At 39.4% G+C, this 24,386-nt stretch overlaps 2 protein-coding genes across 10 annotated transcripts in view; one reads left to right on the plus strand and one right to left on the minus strand.

The window, feature by feature from the left end:
- Positions 1-15,416, minus strand: part of zranb3 (zinc finger, RAN-binding domain containing 3) — a 70,879-nt gene extending 55,463 nt beyond the window's left edge. The window contains exon 1 of the mRNA XM_026947798.3: positions 14,583-15,416. Coding sequence (XP_026803599.3) covers positions 14,583-14,704 — 122 coding nt within the window. The 5' untranslated portion in view covers positions 14,705-15,416. The remainder of the gene's footprint in view (positions 1-14,582) is intronic.
- Positions 15,417-16,237: 821 nt separating this feature from the next.
- Positions 16,238-24,386, plus strand: part of LOC113547438 (R3H domain-containing protein 1) — a 48,583-nt gene continuing 40,434 nt past the window's right edge. For all 9 annotated transcript variants that reach the window (XM_026947773.3, XM_026947776.3, XM_026947775.3 and 6 more), the window contains exon 1: positions 16,238-16,394. The gene's annotated coding sequence lies outside the window, so the exon portion shown is untranslated. The remainder of the gene's footprint in view (positions 16,395-24,386) is intronic.

Raw genomic sequence — 24,386 nt, forward strand, 5'->3', positions numbered from 1 at the left:
TCACAGCGCTGCTGAATTCTTGAATCTGAATGTGTTGATTAATTTTCTATAACAGAAGCTCTGACAGTAGTTCTGGCTGTGATTCAAATGTGATTTTTATTAATGCGCTTGTTCTAATATGGTTCTGTTTCTATAGTAACAGCTCATTCACAGGGACCTGTATCACGGATGATATACATAATCTAAGGCCAATAAAAAAAAAAAAAAAAACAAAGAAAAAAAAAGCACTCACCAAACACTTTATTAGGAAAATATGTACACCTGCACATTCATGCAACCAGCCAATCAGCCAGTCATGTAGCAGCAGTACAATGCATAATGTCATGTAGATACAGGTCAAGAGCTTCAGTTAGTGTTCACATCAAACATCAGAATGGGGAAAAAGTGTGATCTCTGTGACTTTGACCATGGCATGGTTGTTGGTGCCAGATGGGCTGGTTTGAGTTTTTCAGAAACTACTGATCTCCTGGAAATTTTACATACAAGTTTGGTCTGAGAATGGCCAGACTGGTTCAAGCCCACTGGAAATAACCACTCTTTACAACCGTGGTGAGCAGAAAAGCATCTCAGAACATAATCTTCAAACCTTGAGGTGCATGGGCTACAACAGCAGTAGAGCACGTCAGGTTCCACTCGGACATCAGGAGACTGCATAACAAATGTAACTATAAACAGTCAAAAAGTTTGACTTTTTTTAAAAAAAAAAATAAAATTTGTAATAATTGTAAAAATATTTACAACATTTGGTCTTGAATTGCTGAAACGTCTACTTGGAAAATTAGGGGGGATGATACAAGGCTCAAAGGACAGAACAAGCTTCAGAGTCCTCTTGAAGATAAATATTCTAATCAAATGTTCAGGTGTACATTATACTCTATAAATAATCTTTGGAACGCAAGCCTTTCCGGGTGTCTTTTTGGAAAGAGTGCTCAGGAAGTTGACAAAGGAGGTGACAGTGGACATGCACTGCCACAAATATACAGCAGCCGGGTCTCGCTGGGATTGAGTGTGATGAGCTGCCATCCATTATGAGATGTCTGCCAGACATGCCGTGATATATGAAGAAACCTCGCTCTCTAATGGTGTGAAAGAAAGGAGGTGTGGTGTCATCATCATAACTGTGGTAGGAGGAAACGTGAAGATATTACATCACCAAGAGAAGGGGTATACAGAGGGGAAAACAGAAGAGGACAGAGCACTAAGCCTTGTGGGGAAACTAGTTTTAAGTCTGTAGGGAGCACATGTTTATCCTTTCTGAGTCACCTGGCATGACACCCCTACAGGTAGAACACAAACTACTGTAGCAAAAAATCTCCTGCAGTGACGCAAACTCTTGCATGTCCTGTTTGTCTGGAAACACCTGTATACCTGCTGCTATTTTTACTAATTCTGCATTTACAGTCATGGTCATAAGTTTGCATACACCTTGCAGAATCTGCAAAATAATAATAATATTTTAAAAATAAGAGGGATCATAAAAATTGCATTTTGTTTTTTATTTAGTACTGCCCTGAATAAGCTATATCCCATAACAGATGTTTACGTATAGTCTACAAGACACAATAATAACTGAATTTACACAAATGAACCAGTTCAAAAATTTACATACGTTTGATCGCTTGATTCTTGATGCTGTATTCTGTTACCTGGATGATCAATGAATGTTTTTATGTTTTGTGATAGTTGTTCATGAGTCCCTTGTTTGTCCTGAGCAGTTAAACTGTCCACCGTTCTTCAGAAAAATCCTTCAGGTCCTGCACATTCTTTGGTTTTCCAGAATTCTTTGGTTTATCTTCTGAATATTTGACCCTTTTCCAACACTGAGGACAACTGAGGGACTCATACACAGCTATTACAAAAGGTGCAAACATTCACTGATTCTCAAGAAGGCAACACGATACACTAAGAGCCAGGGGGATGTAAACTTTTGAACAGGATGATCAGTGTAAATTGTTATTTTGTTTAAAGATCTTATTTTTTCATCTAGTATTGCCCTTCAGAAGCAACATAAGATATCTACATGTTTCCCAGAAGACAAAATAATAATTTACACCTATCATCCATGAGGGAATGAGAAAAAAAAGTTGCCTCAAAGGACAAATTAGTGTCCCTTTCACATCGTGGATGGAAGGATCAGAATCTATCAGTCTAAAAATATGAGTCTAGGCTGATACAGTGATCAAGTCTCACCACCTCACAGCTCCAGGATTTTGATCCTGAGCCTGGGTTACTGTCTTGAAGGTTCTCTCTGTGTCTGTGGGGATTTTGTCCAGGTTCTCTGCCAAAAAAAATAATTCCAATACCTAGATTGTCAACTCTAAATTGCCCGTAGGTTTGGTTGAGTGTGTGGGTGTGTGTGTGCGTGATACCCTGTGATGGACTAATGTACCATCAGAGGTTTTTTTTTTTTCCTGCCTTGTGCCCAGTGTTCCCTGGGTGGGCTCCGGATTTGCTGCAACCCTGAACGGGATGGAGCCTTTATTGAAAATGAATGAGTCCACGGAAGCATCCCGTTTGGTCTACTATACAGGCTGGGGATGGCAGTGTTATATCAGGCAGTGATTTCCTGGCACACATCAAGCACAGTGATGCCCAATAAAGAATGTCTGTGATTACAGTGACTACAGTTTATCCACCAAATCATAAGGCATGGCTCATCAAAGCCAGGAACAAGACTGAGTTTTCTTCCACGTACCATGGATCTCAAGCCTATCAAACAATTTTTGAGATGATGCAGAAATGTCATCCGCAGCAAAAATGAGAAGCTGGTCAATTTCAAGCAACTGTGCAACACGATCAGTCTTGCATGATTCAATATTTCTACATAAAGCATCCACCATTTTATTAAAGCCATACCCATGCAAATTTATGTTGCTCTTGAAAGCCAAAGAAGGTACAGGCAATATAATACCTGTGATCACTGCAAAACAGTGCCAAATCTCTATATGAAATTTGTTACTTTTATGTGTAGAACCTTTTTACTTTTATTTTATTTTAACAAGCTGATCATGTCTGATATATTAGGTATCATATTTGGCCATGTCCTTTTTCAGGCAGCGCTCTGAAACCAAGAAAATCATGAATAGCAAGTCCTCCCTGTCAGTCAGGTAAAGACTGGAAGTACCGAGTGAATGATTCAGCCTCAACAGAGGTACTTCATTTTCGGTATTCAAATTAAATGTGATTTTTTTTTCACGGTGGAAAGAACCCATAAAGAAAAGATGTGCGTTTCATGTTCACTGGGATTGCGATTTTCTGCTGAATCTTTGAGGGGAAAAATTTTAATTGCTGCAAGCTTAGTCAAGCTAAGCTGAGGATTTATACCAAATAAATTATGCTTTTCTGTGAGTGACTGAGAATCATGTGTCTTTTGTTTATATTACAGTTACTACTGTTTGCATCATTACTATTTCAGTTAATGCCGATTCAGTGTTGCTTATGGTCACAGTGGACTCTACAACGAGTAGATTCACTACCGTTTAAAATGTTCATGTTAAAAACGTCTCACAATGTGGGAATTTGGCTCTATCTAATTTTTTATTCAGCAAAAATTAGGTTAGGTTATGCCACTGAACACGTGAGACACGCTTTGCATCAAATTATTGTAGTAGTTTCCGCAGTTTATGTTAAAAACAAATTCGATAATGTTTATGCTGCTTGAGTTAATGTAAAATCAGTGTTGTTTATGGTATTTAGAGTGGATTTACTGCTGCTTGTGACATTTCTGCTTTTTGCCCTACTTTTCAGATGCAAGTACCTAATGAGAGAGAAATGCATGCTGAGAGAGACCGAGAAAGTGGGATACAGAAAAACACGTAGACAAAACAATGACGGAATGATGCATTCTGGGGGGAAAAAAGTGAGTGAGATGTCAGAAAGGAGAGCACACTCTCTTCATCCCCTTTCCGCCTCCTAATATGGGAGACCATGATTAATGTGCCCTGTGTTGTTTTCTTCTAATTAATCCAACACTAGCACAGGTGTGTGTGTGTGTGTGTGTGTGTTTGTGTGAATACCCAAGTGTGCACATGTGCATATGTGTGCCGCGTGCCATTTCCACGCTCATTAATCACTCTTCTTTAAATAAGCCGACTCGTGCCAGGCCTGTTTCTGTTTCACCACCTGAAGCCCTTTCCCTTCTCCACGCTGTTTTAAATGTTATCTCTGATATGCACGGGGTTCAAGTGTCAAGTCGAACCGCCTGATCCCTCCTCGCCGCAACGCACGCAAAAGAGGTAACCCTGGATAATTGCAGGAGTCGATTGTCATAAAAGGGTTCGTTGTGTCCTTTTGTATCTGGACAGCTTGTTCAGTCAACAAAAAAAGCTTCCAGGACAGAGGAGATAGCGAACAGTGGTAGCCTACCGGGGTCCTTAAAGTGCCAGTACTAATATTAGAGCTCCAACGACCAACAAAATGTTGATACTGGACTGTAATTTAAAAAATAATAATAATAATAGTAGTAGTTATATATAATAATATGTAAACATGTAAGTTAATTCAGACTAGACCTACTGATCCTAAACAAGATTATTTAAATGTAAACACAAAAAATTAAGGCCAGATCTTTCTTTTTTTTTGTGCAACAGAATAAAATTATTACTTTTTTAAAAAATTGGGATGTCAATAAACTACTGTTTTTTTTAATTTATTTATTTGCGCTGCTAAATGCAATCATTGCTATTTGAACACCAGTTTGTCAACATTGTTGGACACGCTCTTTAATGAGTGATGTGTCATAAGGTACAGAGAATAGCAGGCTCCATGAATGATCAAGGTGATGACTGTTAAAGATTCAACATTTACCTCAGATTACCAAAGTTCGCTTGGAGCAACAAATACACTTGCAACAAATTGATTTTGTTGCGTTACAACCTTTGCCTTTTTAATTTCAAGAGAGAGAGAAAAGAGAGGCTGGGAGAGACCAATGGCCATTGTAACAACATTAAATGTAACTGCAAATGTATAAAAAAGTATGACGTGTTGTTACAGGAAGCTCTGGGTTGGTAACAGTAACTATGCTTCACGTTCTGCCACGTCACACCACCCTGGCGTTGATTAAATTCCCCCATTCCTTACATAGCTTTCCATATTTCTTAGAAAACTACTAACTCATCTCTAACATGCTCTTAGCATAATAGTATTCTTAGACCCTGACTAAAAAGTCTTCAGTTGCAGGTTTTTGTGATGTAAAAAAAAAAATTTAACCATGTCAGATCTTTTCTCACCTGTAAAACAAATAGAAAGGTAAAGGAAAAAATAACCTGGTTGCATAAGTGTGCACACCTTTTTATAATGGGGCATGTGACTGTGCTCAGAATTAATCACATTCCATCTCATGTTCAAAAGTTATCATACACCTGTCATCAATGAAGTGATTCTGATTAACCCCAAATAAAGGTCAGCTGTTTCTGTAGGATTTTCTTGACATCATCTTGGTTTCATCACACTGCTGAAGCCGTGGTGTGCGAAGAACATAGAGCACGAAAGATATCGATCAGCAGAGGGGTACAAAAGAATTATTAGATGCGCCACGGAACACTGTGAAGGCCATCATCAACAAGTGGGGAAAAAAACGGAGATCCGCGGTGACATTACCAAGAACAGGACGTCCCTCCAAACCTGATGAAAGGACAAGATGAAAACTTATCGGGGAGGCTGCCAAGAGACTTACGGCAACATTAAAGAAACTGCAAAAATCTCTGGCAAGTACTGTTCATTCCCTGCATGTGACAGCGATCTCTCGTATTCTTCATATGTCTGGGCTATGAGACAGGGTGGCTAAGCCCTTTCTCATGGAAAAAAAAAAAAACATTCAAGCTCACCTAAAGCACACCAAACCCTGTGTCAAAATGTGGTATGGTCTTATGAGATAAAGGTATAATTCTAAAAGATATGTTTGATGCAAAAACAAGACAGCTTATCACCCAAAGAACGCCATATCCACAGTGAAGCATGGTGGTGGCAGCATCATGCTGTGGGGAGCTGCTTCTCTTCAGCTGGGACTGGGGCTCTAGTCATGATAGACAGAATCATGGATATCTTTGTATCTGTTCTAGCACACAACCTGCAGGCCTCTGTTAGACAGCTGAAGCAGATGAAGGGAGAAAAAAAATATATAATATATATATTATAATGACTCACGTCGGAGGCGAGCACAAATTCAAGTCAAAGAATTTCAAACCAAAGAGATCGCTTCCGAAGATGATGATCAACATTGGCCAAGTTAGAACTTCAATCTAAATCCTATCGAAAACCTGTGGAGGGACAAAGAGGGCTGTGCAAAGGAGATCCCTTGTAATTTGATAGATTTGAAGCATTTTTGCAAGAAAGAGTGGAACAATATTTCCAAATCTTAAAGCAAAGATGCGCTAATTTGATATCCTCTTACCCAAAAAGACAGAGTGCTGTAGATTACAAATAAAAAGGTGCTTTAACAAAGTATTAGTTAAGGGGTGTGCATATTTGGGCAGCCAGGTTATTGTAAGGATTTTCTTTTTTTCCACATAAAACATTTGTATTTGTTTTTCACTTGAATTGCACTGGTTGCTATCTCACGTTAAAGATGGAAAATGATCTGACATAATTTATCTTTCATTTTTATAATTCTTTTTTTTTTTTTTTTTCCATTTACATCACAATAATTTGCAATTTTAACAGGGCTGTGTAGACAGGACGTTTTTATATCCACTGTATTTGTACTAGCATGAGAATATGTTTTTGATGCGCTTGTGTACGTTGCTCTAAATAAAAACTGTACACAGACCTCCAACTCCTCCAACGCAGGATTGTGACGAGGCACAGATCTGGGGAAGGTTACTGAAATTTCTGATGCTCCTGAAGAACACAATGGCATCTGTCACTCTTAAATGAAAGACGTGATGAACCACAGACACTGTTCTAGATTTAGAGCCCAGCCAAATTGAGCAAAAATGGAGTGACGTAATGTAAGCCAGCTTTAGACTGTATGGTTTCTTTTTGCTGCCGCAGATAAAAATCATAAAAGAATTCTTTGGCTGTGGGTTGAGATGGGCGGTCTTAGAATGCACAATGTCACGCTCACCGGCGGCCAATTTAGTGCCGTCACGAACAAAGACAGCTGACGACAAAGCTCTGGTAGTGTCTCGAATATTTTATTAAAATCTCAGCGTGAGAGCACTGCTACGACGCATGTCTAAAAGCCACCAATATGAGGACACAAGGAAACAAGATTCTATGGTCTGATGAAGTCAAGATTGGAAGTCTGGATACCAGTCATCGCTCATTACCTGCCCAAATCCATCTCTACAGAGAACAGTGGTGGCAACATCATGCTGTTTTGTTTTTTTTTTGTTTGTTTGTTTTTTTGTAGTTTCGTCAGGATCAAGCGAAAAGCGAAGAGATTAAAGCACAGTGACACTGATAAAAATCTTCTCAAAAGCATTCAGGAACTTAGACTGAGACACAGTACAGACCTGCAGACAATACAATACAGAAGTAGCTTCAAGACAAGTCTGTAAATGGTCTGGCCCAATCAGAGCCTGGAACTGAACCTGTCTGAGGTCCCCACAAAACCTGGTAGATCTTGAGAGGTTCTGCAGGGAGGTATGGGAAGAGATTCCCAATTCCAGAGCCCACATTAGTCAACATTCATTCATCTTCAATAAGCACTTTATCCTGGCAGTGGATCTGGGGCATATCCTGGGAACACTGGGCAAGTCAATCTCAGGGATCGGAAGTTTGTTCCCGCACATAAACTTGAACGCGAACCGTCATGTGCACGAGAGTGATATGCAGGTTGGGAGCAAAAGTGGCCATGCTCTGTAGGTGGGAGGGATGGCATACTCTCTATCCCCAGGCAATCAAAGTGACATTACCCAATCGTGCATGTCTGTGAGGTCATGTATGTGGAAGAGGGCAGATAGCATTTCCCTCTGGCTTTGTTAAACTGCCCTGTTAATTTGAAAAGATGCCGTAGCTGGGCTCGCGTGTCTTGAAGGAAGGACGTGTTAGCCTTCGCCCTCGGTTGGTAGCTGTCGTGTGATAGGTTAGAGCTGGCTGAATGTACTGTACGTGGAGGAATTTGCCAAGTGATGGACCGTGCACACAACCAGCTAGGGTGTCTGTTCCCGCCTCACATTCCGGACAACCCTGACCAGGATAAAGCTAATGCTCAAAAGCAGTACTGACACCCAATGCATCCCTAGTTTATAGTATAATCCATGACTGACTATAACAGTACCAAATTCTTTTAAGGCAACATTTAGAGCCCTTGGAAACGGTCTTCTCTCCAGCAGGGCGTTTGCAAAACTGCCTTTGTTCTACAATTAGCCTTGATCATAAATAATCTCTGTAGTTTTCCGTTCTCGTGCATTTGTACCACAGTTACAACACGATTATAAACACTCTTATTGACCATCTGCCCCTATAGACTCATGGTATTGATCAATAAGTATCGATCAGCCCTGCGAGCATGCTGGATATGAAGACGTGCATATTTTGCTGCTGGAAGTTTGGGGAGGGGCAGGAAGTGCTGCGGTGGCAGGTTAATGCGGCGAGCGGCGTTCAGGGCTCATTAAGCGCCATAATTGTGTCAGCACGGCATATGCTAATCTGGAGTCCCGCAGCACTTGCGGCTTCGCGCTTCGGCTTGCAATCAGCAGGGTAGATTACGCCATTCAGTTATAGGCAGGCGCATGTGTCATCTCAAGTATCATCTCATTGAGGCTATAGATGTTCTATTTATTTACACGACAATATGGAAGTCATGTCATAGCTCTGGCCATCTGAGCCAACCAGAAAGAAAATTCTGCTAATACACTGCGGATTTTGCACAAATGTTTCTCAGGGTTTCTTGGTTCTGGCTGCGACAGATTGCACATTTCCACACATTCTTCATATGTGCTGATATATATTCCATTTAGATCATGTTAATTCATTCAGCATGTAAGGATTACGGTATCCATGATAGATAGATAGATAGATAGATAGATAGATAGATAGATAGAGAGATAGAAGACAAAATCGAGGATAAGACACTGCTGAAGGCATTGCGAGGATAAGGCATTGCTTCTCCGTCCTGCCTGCTCGCAGCATGTTCACTATGAGATTGTCCCTAAGAGTGTAAAGAAAGTGCTTCTACTCTGGGGGGTGTTTCAGAATTGGAGAGAGAAAGAAAGAAAGAGAGTGAGAGCGTGAGGGAGAATCAATATGTCAAAATAACAGCACTGAGAGGTTATATTCTACTGCGAGAGAAGAATGGAAACAAATCCAATGCAGCCACAAGCTGCTGAATCACTCGAATCAAAAACACACAAATGTGCGAACGCTTACAAGCTTCCGAAACAGTCACTGGGTAAAAACATATTTAGATCAGGTTTCTACTTCCTTTTTCCTCTTTTGATATGTTTAAGTCTCTTACGCATTGCTAGTAGACATGCTTTATACCACAGCACTGTTGAATTCTCGATGATGATTGGTCAGAACTTGGCATTGATTAGTTACTAAAAAAAAAAAAAGGTAGTTCCAGCTGCACAGGTTTGTATTAATGCTCATGTTCGAATTTTTATCGTTTCTTATTGTTATTTTATTAACGTCTTACACAGGGGCTTGTATGGTGGTTGTGGATGGAGTCTCCAGTGTCAGTTCTTTGTAGCAGTCAGAGGTAAAGCTGAAAAGCTGCATTTTGTCTTATTCACCTCAATACAGTGAAAATAAGAGGCTGGTAAAGGAATGGCTGTTTACAGCTGTTCTAGTGAAGCGATAACAGGAACCGAATTGTTTCCACAGCATTAAATGTAACTATAAGTGAAGTGACTTGTGGCCAAGTATGGTGACCCGTACTTGGAATTTGTGCTCTGCATTTAACCCATCCAAGTGCACACACACAGTAGTGAACACACACACCATGAGTACGAGCACTGATCATTCACTACAATCCCTGCCGGACCCGAGACTCGAACCCATGACCTTCAGGTTCACCTTCGGGTTGCAAGTCTGACTCGCTATCCATTAGGCCACGACTGCTCCCTATAAACGGATAAAAAAGCGTGCACTTCAGGATGTGCTGTAATAATAAAACAATTTATTGTGGTAACAAATTTATAAGCTTTACAAACTTTGATTACGTGTTAAAGTTTTGTGACAGTGTAAAATGTGACGATTTTGTACAGATGTGATATGATATTTTTCTCACATCGCCCACATTCTACACTAAATGCTTACGCCGATTATGTTGCCTTCCAAACAGGACCATCTTCAACTCTTCAACGAGCTCAGCAGGTTCCTTTCCAATGAAGGACGGGGTAGCGAAGGAATTCTGAAACGTACACGCGATACATCACGGCGAGCAGCGGAACAGCAGCAGAAACATTCTTCTGAAAGAGTGTCTTTTCCTTTGTTTTTGCTTCTTCTAGCCCAAAGCAGGAATGTCTGATAAGTATAGTCCTACTGCACCTCATTGATTTTAATGTCTCAACGCTGCATCATCAAGCAAGAGCAAATTTACACCATTAGCACTTTTAATTTGGGGATTCGTTGACTTCCATTCGTAATGAAGCCATCGTTAGGCTGCATAAATGTTATGATGAAGGCAAAAAAAAAAAAAAAAAAAAAAAAAAAGACAAGACAGAAAGTGAGACAGTGGGTTTAATTTCCGAGGGCTCGCTAACATCTCGCTTTGAGTGTTTCGACTTTCTTGAACGCATCATCAGAATTAATGAGAGGATGGATTTATGTTGTGAGGAGTGACGTGCATATCTGAGAGGCAAACTAATTGCTTTCATTTCGACTGTATAAACAGTCAGTGGCAATAACACTAAACAGAGCAGATACGCTAACAATCCATTAATATAATTAGCCTAATACATCATTTGTTATGGGTGTGCAGGAGAAGAGAAGTGGCTGCGATGAGTTTACAGACAAGCAGGCTCACTTCTCCCAGAGGCCAAACACATAGATTAAAAGTCACATGATCTATTAGGCGGTTGCGTCTCTGGCTAATTAACATAAAAAGAAATGATGGAGTGAAATGAATCACAAAACAAATTGAGTGCGGAACGACGAAGCGATGCTATTTATGAGCTTAAAAAAAAAAAAAACATTCGTACTCTTGGTCTTAGCCAGTTTAGAACTTATAACCTGATACATACAACTTCATCTCAAGCTCTAATTTAGCAAGGGAAGAAAAAAGGAAATAATAATTCGGTTTATTTTTAAGTGAAGGTGCAGCTCATATTACACTTGAGAGAGAAGGCAAATCGGGTTTTAACCCAACCACAATCCAACAATCAGACATGTGGGAAGTCATGCACGTTGCCATAGCAACTACTAATATGAAAATCGCTGGCCAATACCAATTCAAATGAATGAAATACAGACAGACAGCCTTCTAATAGTTTGGTTAACAGGTTAATGATTTTCCATACATTTGTCTGAAACTGCATTATGTGCATAAGTATTCACCCCCTCCATGAATTTCTCCACATTTCCTAGTGCATGGGTGGACACCATTCTCCTAATTATGTGACTTCTGTTGGCGACTGGTTTCACCAGACCAGAACTAAATTTTGTCGTAATGAGGTAAGAATACTTACGCAATCACTACGTTTTTTTTTTAATTTGGAAATAATTTTGCAAACTATACTAACCCTTCCCACACTCACACACTTTTCAGTTTGTGTAGATTCATAATGGTACAAAAAGTGGTAAAGGGGGTTCAAGGGGGTGAATACTTACGCCAGGCACTTTTTACGCAGCAACGGGACGCACTTGCGCGCGGCCGAGACGTGGCTTGTTGTAGATAGCGATCTAAGGAGATGATGAGCGCGAGTGTACACGTGAGGGAGGCGAGACAGCTGGACAGGCTCAATGACTAAAGCGCCGCTGCATCGCTCTCTTTAGGTAGAGATGAAGCGAGGGCTAACTCCTGCTGCACTACTATCGGCGGGCGGTCAAACGGCATTGTGGGTAACCATAGTGAACACAGGTCAAACAAGTCCGAAAGACGTTTTAAACTTTATAAAAAATGTCTTTATAAAATAAATCTCGGACGCCACTGAAGCTCACGTATTAATTATAAAGATTAATATCCGAGTCGTTCAGGGTAGATTGTGCTTTTCAATAAGGATATGATTTCACACGGCTACGCTATGCCGAACAAGCACTTTGGCAAAGCTGACGTGTGATAACAGGGTGGAAAGGGACTAAATTGAAAGAAAAAAACATTCTAAAATGTACTCAAGGTTGTGAAGTAAATCAATTCTCAATAGAATTTCCTTGCACCCGAGTCAAATCCGGGATTTTCGGGGTTGTCCCCGGCAATCAAATATCCTGCACTAGAGGGATCAAATTAAATTAGACAGCATTCATTAAGCAAAGTTCTTCTTATTTATCCTCACTAGGAGAGCTGTACTGGTCTCCGGGGAAGACGCGTGCGAGGTTCAGCAGTGTTAGTCTCTCTGAACGCAGCGTTAATTAACTGCCTGACCCCGTTCCCGGAGAACACAGCTTTCCCGCGTCCTGCTATAGATCAACCTTCATCAACACTATCTGCGTCTGACTGCTCTGACCTGACTTCCATCGACCCGGAGCTGGAGTAAATTACATCGTCTGCTTGCTTTTAATCACTCGCCAGCTGAGCTAAACAATCTCTCTGACTTAAAGACGGTCGGAGACTACGCTATGCTCGGGATGTATGTGTGTAATTATATTATAATGCAGAAAAATAGTGGCAGGACACGACTAACCTATTAACACGGTTTATACCGTGAATACTTGATTCTGATTGGTCAGAACTTGTGGATTAATGCACTTACCCATTTCTATAGTAAAAGCTTAGTTAGTCTAAGACTAATAATAAACAGATAAAAAGCTTTGCTCTCATTGTTGATATTTCTGTTCAGTAACGTTTCATGGAAGGAGTCTCCAGTGTCAGTGCTTCGTATCAGTCAGGTCTCTAGGCAACAGCATGTTCGTCTTTTGTTAGCAACAATCTAGTCAGCTAAAGGCTCATTTATACCTCTGCCTTAAAGCATCTTTGTGTTGCGAAGCAGAGAGAGGGATCATGGGTAAATATGTAACGCAGAGACGTCCTAGCGTGCAGTCCTCGCGTGAGATAACCGTATTGTGTGTTTCTTCTGTGCTGATTGGTTGGCGGAGAGATGCGTCGGTTACTAGACGGAAACGGCTTGATGAGACGCTGTGACATTTCTTCTGTGGGTTTAATCAAATTCAGGTTAATATTGTTTAAATCAGAGCAATACTGTTCAAAATACTAAACAATTCTCTCTCATCGCATCCAGAACTTTCCGTCTTCTATAGACGTCTAGTGTCGTCTGTTAAAAACGTTAAAACAGCTCGCGACAGAAACGGATGCACAGCGCTGAGTAACAATCTCAGCTGAAAGATTCACGCTGTTAGTTTCTCAGACCCGTGCGTTTCATGAATAATTTATTCACAGAAAACAACAAAATTGCGTTCACATAAATCCGGTATATAAACTGCTGAGGCTATAGAAGAGCTGTAGTTCATTATATAATCAGGATCGCACACTCGACTTACTGTTCCGTCCAATAAACACACACTGTAGGTGATTTAAAGCACAGCAACGCAACGAAAATAAACTTTAAAGCACCGATAGAATTGTGGATTTATACGCTAGTTACATGGAAAGGCTTCGATACAAATGCTACTCGTACTGCTGAATACTGACACGTTTCAGTTCCAATTCATTCGGTTTATAAATCACAGAAAGGGTTTTTTTTCCCTCCAGCACTTTTCAAAACAATCTCATGCCCTCGTTATGTTCTATTTATTAATCTTACGGTGAAACACTGATGTTGCGTTGTTTCAGGGCCTTCTTCGCTGAGTAATTCAGTAAATTATGGTGTGGTACATGAGACAGCGCCTCTTAGAGGCGTCCTGATGTCCACGCAGAAGTATACATCAGCCCAATAATGGATATTTTGTATATGTATATTTTTAACAAAGTTAATATGTCTGTATGTTGACTGATCTGATGCAAAAGTAGAAATTGCGAAGTGAGGAGTAATTTTCCCTCCTTCGTTTTTTCATAGTCGGAAGTTCGCTAATTCCAAGTTACACGTTTTAGTCGAACAGAGCGTTATTCCTCGGAAAAAAAAATCTATTATATTCTAAGTGCCTTAAAAAAAAAATCCTTTTTCAAGTCACAATTTCTTTGATATGTAAATGACCACGATGACGCAATGCATATGCAGATTAGACCGTGACGTCATAAGGCGAGTTCTGGCCTGCTTTTGAGCATGGCAGGTACTTTCCCCTGAACAGTGTTCTGACAGGAATAACGAAAATACAGCATAATAATAATAATAATAATAATAATAATATGCTGAATATTTCAATATAAACGTATTTCATTTGTTCAGCACTTTTATTTCTTTTAGAGCTTTTAAACATCATCCATATAAACAACTTGTGCAGTGTTTATACTTCACACACCCTGAACACACCCTGAACACATGCTGTACACTTTCAGACATTATGTCCTTTATTTCTACAGTCTCCCACCCTTCCTCCTGCTCTCTCATGTTCACCTCCTGTTATTTAAGGTGTATTTTCCTGACCTTCCAGCCCTGGAAAGAGCGAACTGGACTCCTTGGCGCTGAAATGGCAGCAGCCTCTTCTCCAGCTTCTGTGGAAGAAGCAGCAGCTCCTCGTCCCTGCCTTTAGCCTGAGCGCTTAGCATTGTCTTCTTACAAAATAAACAAACCAGCTCAAAAACAAACAAAAAAAAGCTCAAAGCTCAAACCTGGTTAGCTGTAAACAAGCTAAAACATGAGCTAGCTGACCTGACAGCTCAACTAACAGACAGCAGGCAGCTTATACTGTTTAAAATTAGTGCTCATGTATTAAACTACACCTCAAAAAACAGCCATTTTCTCTTCATATCCGTATAAAGTTTAAGGTAAACCGTTAGCTTCGTCGTGTCACGCGCGTTTTGACTTTTCGCGGCAATGTGGCGTGGCGCCTACGTCATAACCGCGCGACACGAGCTGCACGAGCTCAACGCCACAGGGCCGCTGCAGTGCGAGTGTGTGCGGGGAAAAACAACAATAACAACAACAACAACAACAACTGCAGCAACAAAAACAACAACAATAACAACAGCTGGTTGCGTCCTACTGCGGCATACTGTGTAGTGCGCTAGTATACAAACATGGATTATTTCAAAACTGCAACTTCAATACACACGTTGTTGTTGTTGTTGTTGTTTTTGTTGCTAATGATGTTACTTATGTGTTATGTACCTAGTAAAGCGACCCTGGGTGTTAGACAGGCGCCATATCAACTGACTACATCCATCCATCCATCCATATATACATATATACATACATAGATAAATAAACAGATAAAGACATAAGTAAATACATAAATAAAAAATAAAGAGATCCAAAAATTTATAAATAAATACATAAATAAATAGATAAATAAAAAATAAAGAGATAAATAAATAAAAAAAATAATGAAACAAATAAAAATAATTCTAAAAAATGGATGAAGTTATGAAAAATAGCAAAACAGATCTACGTAGCGGTATGGGGGAAAGTTGCAACTCCAACAATTGATTTGTTATTGATTATTATAAATTCCTTGTTGTTTTTTGTTTGTTTGTTTGTTTGTTTTTTAGATTTTTTTGAACACATGCTTATATATAGTATATGATTGAACCTTGTCAAGGTGTAATTTGTCCTATGATTCTTGACCTCCGACAATCATTCTTCATATTTCTTCTCACATAAAAGACAAGAATCAGTAGAATATATTAATAAAGTGAGAGCAAAGAGGAAGAACACAAAATAAGAACAAAATTATATAAAATATATAATTCAGAGTCAAATAAGAAGAACATAAAGTATTAATTAACTATTAATTACTCATATATATATATATATATATATATTCTCACAAAAAAACTATTTCATGTCCAGTCGAATGTTTATGTATGAAATTAAACAATGATTTGCATTTTATAGGTTAATTTTATAAACGTTGTGTAGAATCAGAGAGCGCCTAAGGCCTCATTATTATGAAGCCAATTTATTCAGGATTTAAAAAATATTTAGATAAAATATATATATATAATTTATAAATAGGAAATATATAGAATATATGTTTTATATGTATATAGAAATTATTATTATTATTATTATTATTATTATTATCGTTGTTGTTGTTGTTGTTGTTGTTGTTGTTCTGTGATCTGATTGGCTGCGCTGACTGTCGGTCATTCCTCTTCCCCCGCCTCTTGCTCTCCCAGCATCCTTTGCGCCGCTGTGACTGACTTGCTCAGTTAGCCAGTTAGCCTATACATGCTGCTGCTACGTTGATTTGTTTTTCTTTCTTCTGGACATTTTCAGCTTCTATCGTTCATAGCGGTGAGTTTGTATTTGCTTCTGTTCTGTTTTTAATGTAGTCTGTAGCTGTGTATTCATCAGCAAGACTGACACTCTGTAACTGTAAAGGCACCGGTTAGCTTCTCAAGCTAACTAAACTAGCGGCATCGCCATTAGCGCATAAATTAAAGAAATTCTGTGTGTTGAAATGTCTATGTAATGAAGCTGTGTAATTAAGTTCAGCTCCTGGGGTGTGTAAAGTCGCGCCAGCTCGCTTTGGTATTAAAAGCCGCTGTAGTAAAGGACGCCTTGGCGAGCTAAGTGAGCTAAGCAGCGTTTAGTTTTGCGCTGTCCCATGCCATGCTAAAGATACACAGGCTCGGTGTCCAAACAGCTCCCTGCTCCCTGCCCGAGTGCCCTAATTAGGGTGTGACATAATGACTTTAACGCGCTATATAGTGTCATACCTGTACAACACACAGCCGTTTGGGATTCAGCCTCTAACCGGGTGTCTTATCCTTCCCCGTTTTTGTGCTGTCCTTTTTTTTTTCGTGTTCTCACGCCATTTTATTTATTTTAAGTTGTTTTTTTTTGCCCTGGAGTTTTTTCATAATTGAATACAAAATGTCTAGTTTTATATTTATAGTATAAAATGTACTTATATAGTTTGAAGTGTAATCTGAATGCATTCTAGTTTCCTTTTCAGCAGTTTGTTTTGTGAATAAAAAGCCTGATTTTTGGACATCTCACGGTATTTCACACACTTATCCCGGTTTAATTCGGGAAGAAGCTGTAGACAGGGGTTTAGGGGTTTTTCATGGCAGTGTTTGTGCTCCTGAGATAAAAACAGTCTCATACACAAGGCCACATATGGATAGCTGGTTAAAGTGGCCCTGAAAATCAAGATTTTGTACCTGACCATGAATAAATTTTTAAGAAAGGAAAGAAAATGACAAAAATTGTTCTCCAGTTCATTTTATCATTTTTCAAGTTTGGTAAAATGTTTAAAAATGTTTGATGACGTGTTTCAGTAGTATTTTTGTCCTCGTCCAATCAAACGCTCTCTAGAACAGCTGTGTTCCGCCCCCCGGGGTGGAGGGGGCGTGTCTTGCTCTACAGTAGTTGCAGTAAAACATGGCTCCTGTGTGAGGCTTTTTTGGCTGCGCGTCTTCCTGCACCCGAGACTCGTCGATAAATGGTTGGAGTTTTTCATTATGATGATGGTGGAGTTTTACGGAATTAAATTTGTGATAAAAGTATTGAAGCTAACTTTTCAAGAAATGAAACGAAAAACACTCTGAAACTGAAAACAGTGAACTCGGAGGCAAAAATGTAACTCTGTCATCAAATAAACAACATTCTCTCTTAACAGTTTTCTACGCTTCCTTTTCACTAATCACGGTTTTACCTATGCCATTCTGGCACAGACCTCTCATGTGGGCGGGGCTTAACGGCGATTTACTCTCATTGGCTAGTGAGATTTGGATCGACTGGATGTAGTTCTCTGTGTAGTTATAGTGTTTATACTTTGTAGTGGGAATTACTTACTTACTTACTTACTTTCTTAGTATGTTAGTTCATAATTAATTTTTCCTGAGATGAGCTCTCAGGAGCATCTCTACTTCCAGCTCAGGAAGCTGTCAACGCAAATCTCACTAACCAACGAGAGTAAATCGCTGTTAAGCCCCGCCCACACGAGAGGTCTGTGCCAGAATGACGTACGTAAACTCGTGACGCGTAAACGAAAACTCTGGGGCCGTATTCGTAAACCGTGATTAGCGAAAAGGAACCTGAGAAAACTGTTGAGAGAGAATGCTGTTTATTTGTAGACCGTGTTACATTTTCGCCGCTGAGTTCATAGTTTTCAGGTTCAGAGTGTTTTTATTTCATTCTCTCTCATTGTATAGTTTTGTCCGTTTCTTGAAAAGATAGGTTCAATACTTTTGGCGCAAATTGAATTCCATATAGAGTGTTTTACATACACTACCTCAGACTGATTGAGTCTTTATACACTGTCAGGGCTTTCTCCATCAGTAAGAGAGTATGATATAATATATTATCGAGTAGAGTAATGGTTAACTAGCTCTAACCCTTTAGCCCACTGTTCTGATATCTCCTGCCGAAGATCTGACGGTCGGCCTCAGCTCAAGCGCGTGCGACGCGATTGAAAAACACACACTGTATCTTCGTCTAGGATATCATCCTGGTTAAAGTGGACAAGCGAGGGTGAAGGCAGGGGAGAGAAATCCTGCACACTTTAAACTTCTTCTCATTTCTATATTTCATATTTAGCTAGTGCACTAAGCTACTGTAAGGTGTGTTTGTTGTCTAGGGGCATGGTGTGTATCTCAATCGCTATTGGCTGTTGTGTAAATAAGTGCACAAGCACGACACGACACGTCATCACTCTGCCTTCCTGTTTTTTTTTTTAATTGAAAGCATACTTGAGAAGAAATGAGTTTGTTTTGAGAAACACGTTTTACACGCGCACATCAAGAATCCGCTCGTTATCACATTTCCTGTAAACGCTAATAATCGGATCATTCGGATTATTGTTATGATCTCTTTTGCTTTTCCGTCCAAACACAACCAGACGGAGGAGCGCTCCTCACCCAGCTCAAGCTTCAAGCATTAAAAAAACCGAAGGAAATGTTTAATACGTAAGCGAGTCAGCCGAAAGCTGAGTCATTAGCAGGCAGTAACCGCAGGTCAGTTGCGAAACGCACGGATTAACGATGGTTTAAAAGCGTGCGTTGAGTAACGAAAAAAAAAAAGAAGCGGTCAGTGAATCATTTCTCACCGCTACTCACGGGACTTTACTTTCAAGCTGCTTCCTGGTTTAAAAAAAGTCTGAACTGCCAAATCTTTTGTGGGTTTTTTTTTTTTTTTTTTTTTTTTTGAAGTTGAATAAGAAGAAAGAAAAATCTCTGTGTGGAAAATACGACTGCAAAGAAGTGAATATTTTAATAGTCGATAATTTATATCCAATTTTTAGCCAACAATCAAATATGGCTTTTATAAATGAGACTGTCTATAATAAATATGTATAATAATAATATAATGTAAAACCAATTTGTGAGGTGAAACGTAACATTTTAATATCTTGTTACTCTCCTGATTTACTCGTTTAATAATTACTTCCTGTTACAGTAAGGAATGACGATAAGGAATTTGTTTTAAACGCAAAACATCATTCTCTCAGCATTGTACCGGGCTTTTTTTTTTTTAGGTGTTTTAGGTTTTGCTCCATCATTGTAGATATCATTTTAAGTTCTCTCCGGGATGTGTGAATTCTTTCATGCCTCGCTTTCGAGTTTTGTCCATCACACACAAAGTTCACAGCTACGTGACGTGAAACAGCATTAAACCTTTTTTCCCTTCAGGGTCATTCGGACGGCTCTCTTCGGCTTCTTGTTATCTAAGCAAGGAGCCTGTATGTTGCAAGTGAAATCAATCCGATCAATCTGGTTTTTTTTTTTTGTTTGTTTGTTTGTTTTGTGTCCTGTGTCTAAAACAGTTTTGCGCACGGCGCTCTGCGGTGCAGTAGTAGTGCTGTTGTACTGGATTTGACCCAGTAAATATTTCAGTTTAGAAGAAGTCTCTGTTTGTTGGTTAAGTAAATGACACATCGAAAAAAAACCACGTCAATATTCTTTCATAATTGACCTCAACAATCATGTCGACTAAGCATTACAGCCTTAGAACTGTCCTGCTTACTAAACACACAGTACATCACCATTCAGTTAAACATCCTGAGAGAAAATATTTCAGCTCAACCACTTCGTGACTACGGAGTACACAGTCGTCTTCTGTCCGTCACTCGTTTCCTTTATTCTGTATTAAGGCTATTGAAGAACATTGACTTTTCGTAACTTTTTGAAGTATTAACATCATTCAGTCATCGCCAGTCTTTAGGATACGCATATCGTGATATTTACATTAGCGATATTTTGATAATTTCGATATATTGTGCAGCCATAATTAATTAATTAATGCGCTTAACTAGCTAGCTATACTTTCTTACAATGTGTCAGCTAGCACTTTTTTTTTTTTTTTTTTTTTAGCCTATTCAGTTAGCTTTCTGGGCAACCAATCGAAACAGACAATACTGAAGAAAAAGGGGGAAAAAAACCTGATAGAGATGATTTGTCTATTCCGTTCTTTCCTTGCCACTTATGACCAAGTTCACCTTCAGAAAGTTTAATGTTTAGCCAGAAAACGAACTCAATGAAAGCATTTCGATAATCACTGATTACGCAATGTTTATCTGTATTTCATAACAAATTACTCGACACAGTTTTTTTTTTTCCCCCCTGACTGAATTTCTTGGCGTACTTAGCACTCGAGTCGAGCCGTCTTGCTTTGAGATGCTAAAACATTTCTGAAGGTTATTCTGTGTTCGTTTTTTTGTTGGTTTTTTTTCCCCTCCCACCCTGTTGATTGCACTTGGTCTGAAAGCTGGAGTGCTAAACAAGATTGTCTCGAATACAAACATTCGGCGATGGAGTTAGGGGATTTATTTTTACAGCGCTTTCACATCTATTAGTCTGAATGAAATGGTTTCCTTTGGTTTATTTGCTGTGTGGTTTGGTTTGTTTACACGCCGCAGGTAATTAAACAAAACGAAAAGCCAAAAAAAGCATTAGTCACACTCTTAAGTCGAGATTAGGGCTCTAACGGATAAGTAGGTGTCTGCAAGGACGTGTTCACGAAGCTCCGCCCCCCAAAACTTGCATCATAGGGTTCAGCTAGAGTTAGCGTGACGTCACTTTCAAGTGCACTCAGCCATTCGGCTGCTTTATAACACTGCGGGTGCGTCTCAATCCGCTCCCTAGCTCCCTAGGCAGTGAATCAGTGTATCGTGTACACAAATTCAGGCGCTGCAAAGGACTACACACGTCGGGACGCTGATGACGCAATTACCAACGACAGGACTACGTACTCGCGTCGTAAAACGTCACCACTTGCATTTATCGACATGCAGGACCGATATCTTTCTGACGTTATACGCCTTATAAATTTGTTAACGTAATCATACGCGTTTCTGTCATGGTACTTCAAGCAGGATCGTAGGCTAGCTAGTGGATATTTTTAAAAATCATTAAACACTAAAAAGTCGTTCGACTCAATCGAACTGTATATAGAACGTCAAATAAAGTGAAAAATTGATAACGTAAGTAATCATTTGAGAGATACAACAACAGCGATAACAAGCTACTTACATTTATAGATGAAGTTGTCTGAGAGGCTTCAGAAAATATGACATTTCCAGTAAGGGAATATAGTGAGCATCGATGCTCCCTGGTTTTTGTGGTGCATTGTGGGATTTTTTTAGGGAAATATTCTGTGATCGAGACAGCACTTAAGATGGCCGACTCCCTGATCAGCTGACTGCTGAACTAGGGAGCTGATTGAGACGCGCCCTATGAGACGTGCCTTTTTTTTTTCTAAAGCGCAGCATGATTTCTTTTTTTTTGGCTCACGGGAGAATTATCCGGTTAGGCTCTTTGCCGAGATAGAGGCAGAGTGAGGCAGCGTTGGGAAGCGTCTATAAAACGACTGATAGGAGGCCCATGTAAACACAAACAAGTGCTCCGGGCCAGAAGCCAGTTTTCCACACAGGTTTTCTCAGCCACATTACACACTTGTGCTGAGGTCATGGCTTAAACAATCATTTTTTTTTTTATCACGCTCAACACACATTCTAGGTTATTTATACAAGTAAGAAATAAAAATCGACTGTTGCGTCTTTAAAACTCGTTCACTCATTGGTCAGAAATCTTGCTACTTTAATGTGAGATTCGTATCCGAGTTCTTGGCTTGTCTTTCACTTTACCTGTTCAAACGTTCATTCTTTTTTTAGCATCACCAAGTCGTACCATTTATACCGTATGTAATAGCCAAACTTTGTAGAAGATCTTGGTCCAATTTAAGCCTGGATCCTTTATTAAACCCTAATGCACTGCTGGGTGGCACATTGGCCTGAAAATGATTTAAAATGTGTAATATTTAAAGGTCACCGGATTTTGTTAGGTACTAAATCACTTTGGTTTCCATTAGCGCCAGCCATTATGACCAAATAAAATGTCTAAATGAGCCGTGTTTTAAAACGCTGACCAACAAAGTGAGGACCTTTCTGTTACCACGATACAGATTTTAATGAGCTCGCGTGTAGCGATCCAGTTTTATCCAGTTTTGCTGCTTTATTAGAGATATAGTATTGCCTCGCAGTATCACGGAGGCTGTTAAAGTCACTGTAAATTTTCTGTGATGTATTTTTCTATGAGGGTTCATTGGAATGTGGAACTTGTCAGCCATTTTGTTTCATTCTTTTAAGAAACACTGGAGCTAAAAATCTGACTGAGTGACGTGGTGACATCATTTCGACGTTTCCAGGCTGATCGTGCGTCCAAACGTTGCGAGATTATATATATATATATATATATCTGAAAAATAGGCCTGATTATAGCAAGACGTTTATTTTGTTCTCGAGATACGTCTCTTTGCTTTCGGTGCATGTGTGGAGAAACTGTAGTTTTACTTGAGCGTGAAAACTACAGCGTTAAGCAAACCCAGAGCGGGAAAAAAAACACCAAGGACTCTTGACTTTGTGACGTTTTTTTTTTTTTATATATATATATATAAATACAGTGTGCAGTGTTTTGCCAGGCTTCCTGAGCTGCCCTGTTTCTGTCATAAGGAAAATAAATAAGGGGAAGAAACGAGGTCTAATCTGCATCAAGCGGGACTTGGAGATTTGACGCTGTAGCTTAACTCTTTATTCAGCAGTACAGTAAAGTGGATCAGTCCTGCAAGCGCTTAATTAATGACAGGAATGTGACGATAGGGTTTCATCATTGGGCCTCAATCTTTGGACTGTTTTGCGATCAAGCCTAAGAAATTACATTTTCAAATATATTTAGCCGTGCCAGCAACTCAAAGGCTTATTAGTTTTAATACACGCTACCATGCGCTTTATTTGAAACTGGAAAGTTAAAGATCAGGAAAAGACCGGGCTGTTTAAGTTTTCACGTCCACGCTGTAGTTTCTGATTCCTGTTCATGGCTGACAGGAGTCTGTGTAAACTCTACACATTGTTGTGTGTGTGTGAAAATCCCAGGACTTTCCATGAATGAGCAGGTGTTCCTAATAAAGTGGACTTGTTATTATAAACTCCTGCAGCTCATTTTAATGCACCAAAAATACAAAAAACAATTAGTCATTAGTGTGAGAATATTCACCTCTACTACTGCAACGGAATTTCACACAAACTCTTCACATCATTACGTATAACTTCTTGACTACGCCTAAGTGTAGCCGTCACATAACCTACCTTACCGTACCTAATAGATTAGTGTCGGATCAGATTAGACATTTTCCAGTCTGATTTCCTTGGACCTCGTTTTTTATTTTATTTAAAGCGTGATGTCAATACCCGTCAACTTCAGTTAATGGATTTCAATTAACAGAATTAATAAATGTCATTAAAACCCAGCCAACTATATTACACGACTGATCCTGACCCCTCACTGTAGATTAGATACACTGCTACGTTATACGAGAAGCCGATGCAAATAATGTCACTACCACAACACAATGAATCTGATGTGTGTTTTGCATCAGAAGCGACGTGCGCTTTTTATTTTAAACGTGGATCCTTCAGACGAAGAGTGGAGCATTGAGACTGCTTCTCTACAGCTCCTAGTTTCTGAGACTCGGAATTGTAGAGGTTAGGCTTTACAGTTGTATGCATATTTTATTCATTCTCGAAGGGTCAGGGCATTTATTGTGATCTAGAATTGTTATTCCTAGTGACAGTTCTTGACTTAAGTCCTAATGAGTCAGTTAAAGCCTTGCGAGTTAATTAGGGTATGAGACGGTACAGCTGGAAGGGTGTCAAAACTTTTGCAAATGCCACAATATTTATTTATTTATTTATTTATTTTTAAATGTAACAGTGCATTAAACTTAATTTTTTTTTTTTTCCAAAACAGTTTGCGGCAGCGGGTGTGTTTACCTCTTTTCACTTCAACA

This window comes from Pangasianodon hypophthalmus, chromosome 25, assembly GCF_027358585.1.
Source record: "Pangasianodon hypophthalmus isolate fPanHyp1 chromosome 25, fPanHyp1.pri, whole genome shotgun sequence".
NCBI lineage: Eukaryota > Metazoa > Chordata > Actinopteri > Siluriformes > Pangasiidae > Pangasianodon > Pangasianodon hypophthalmus.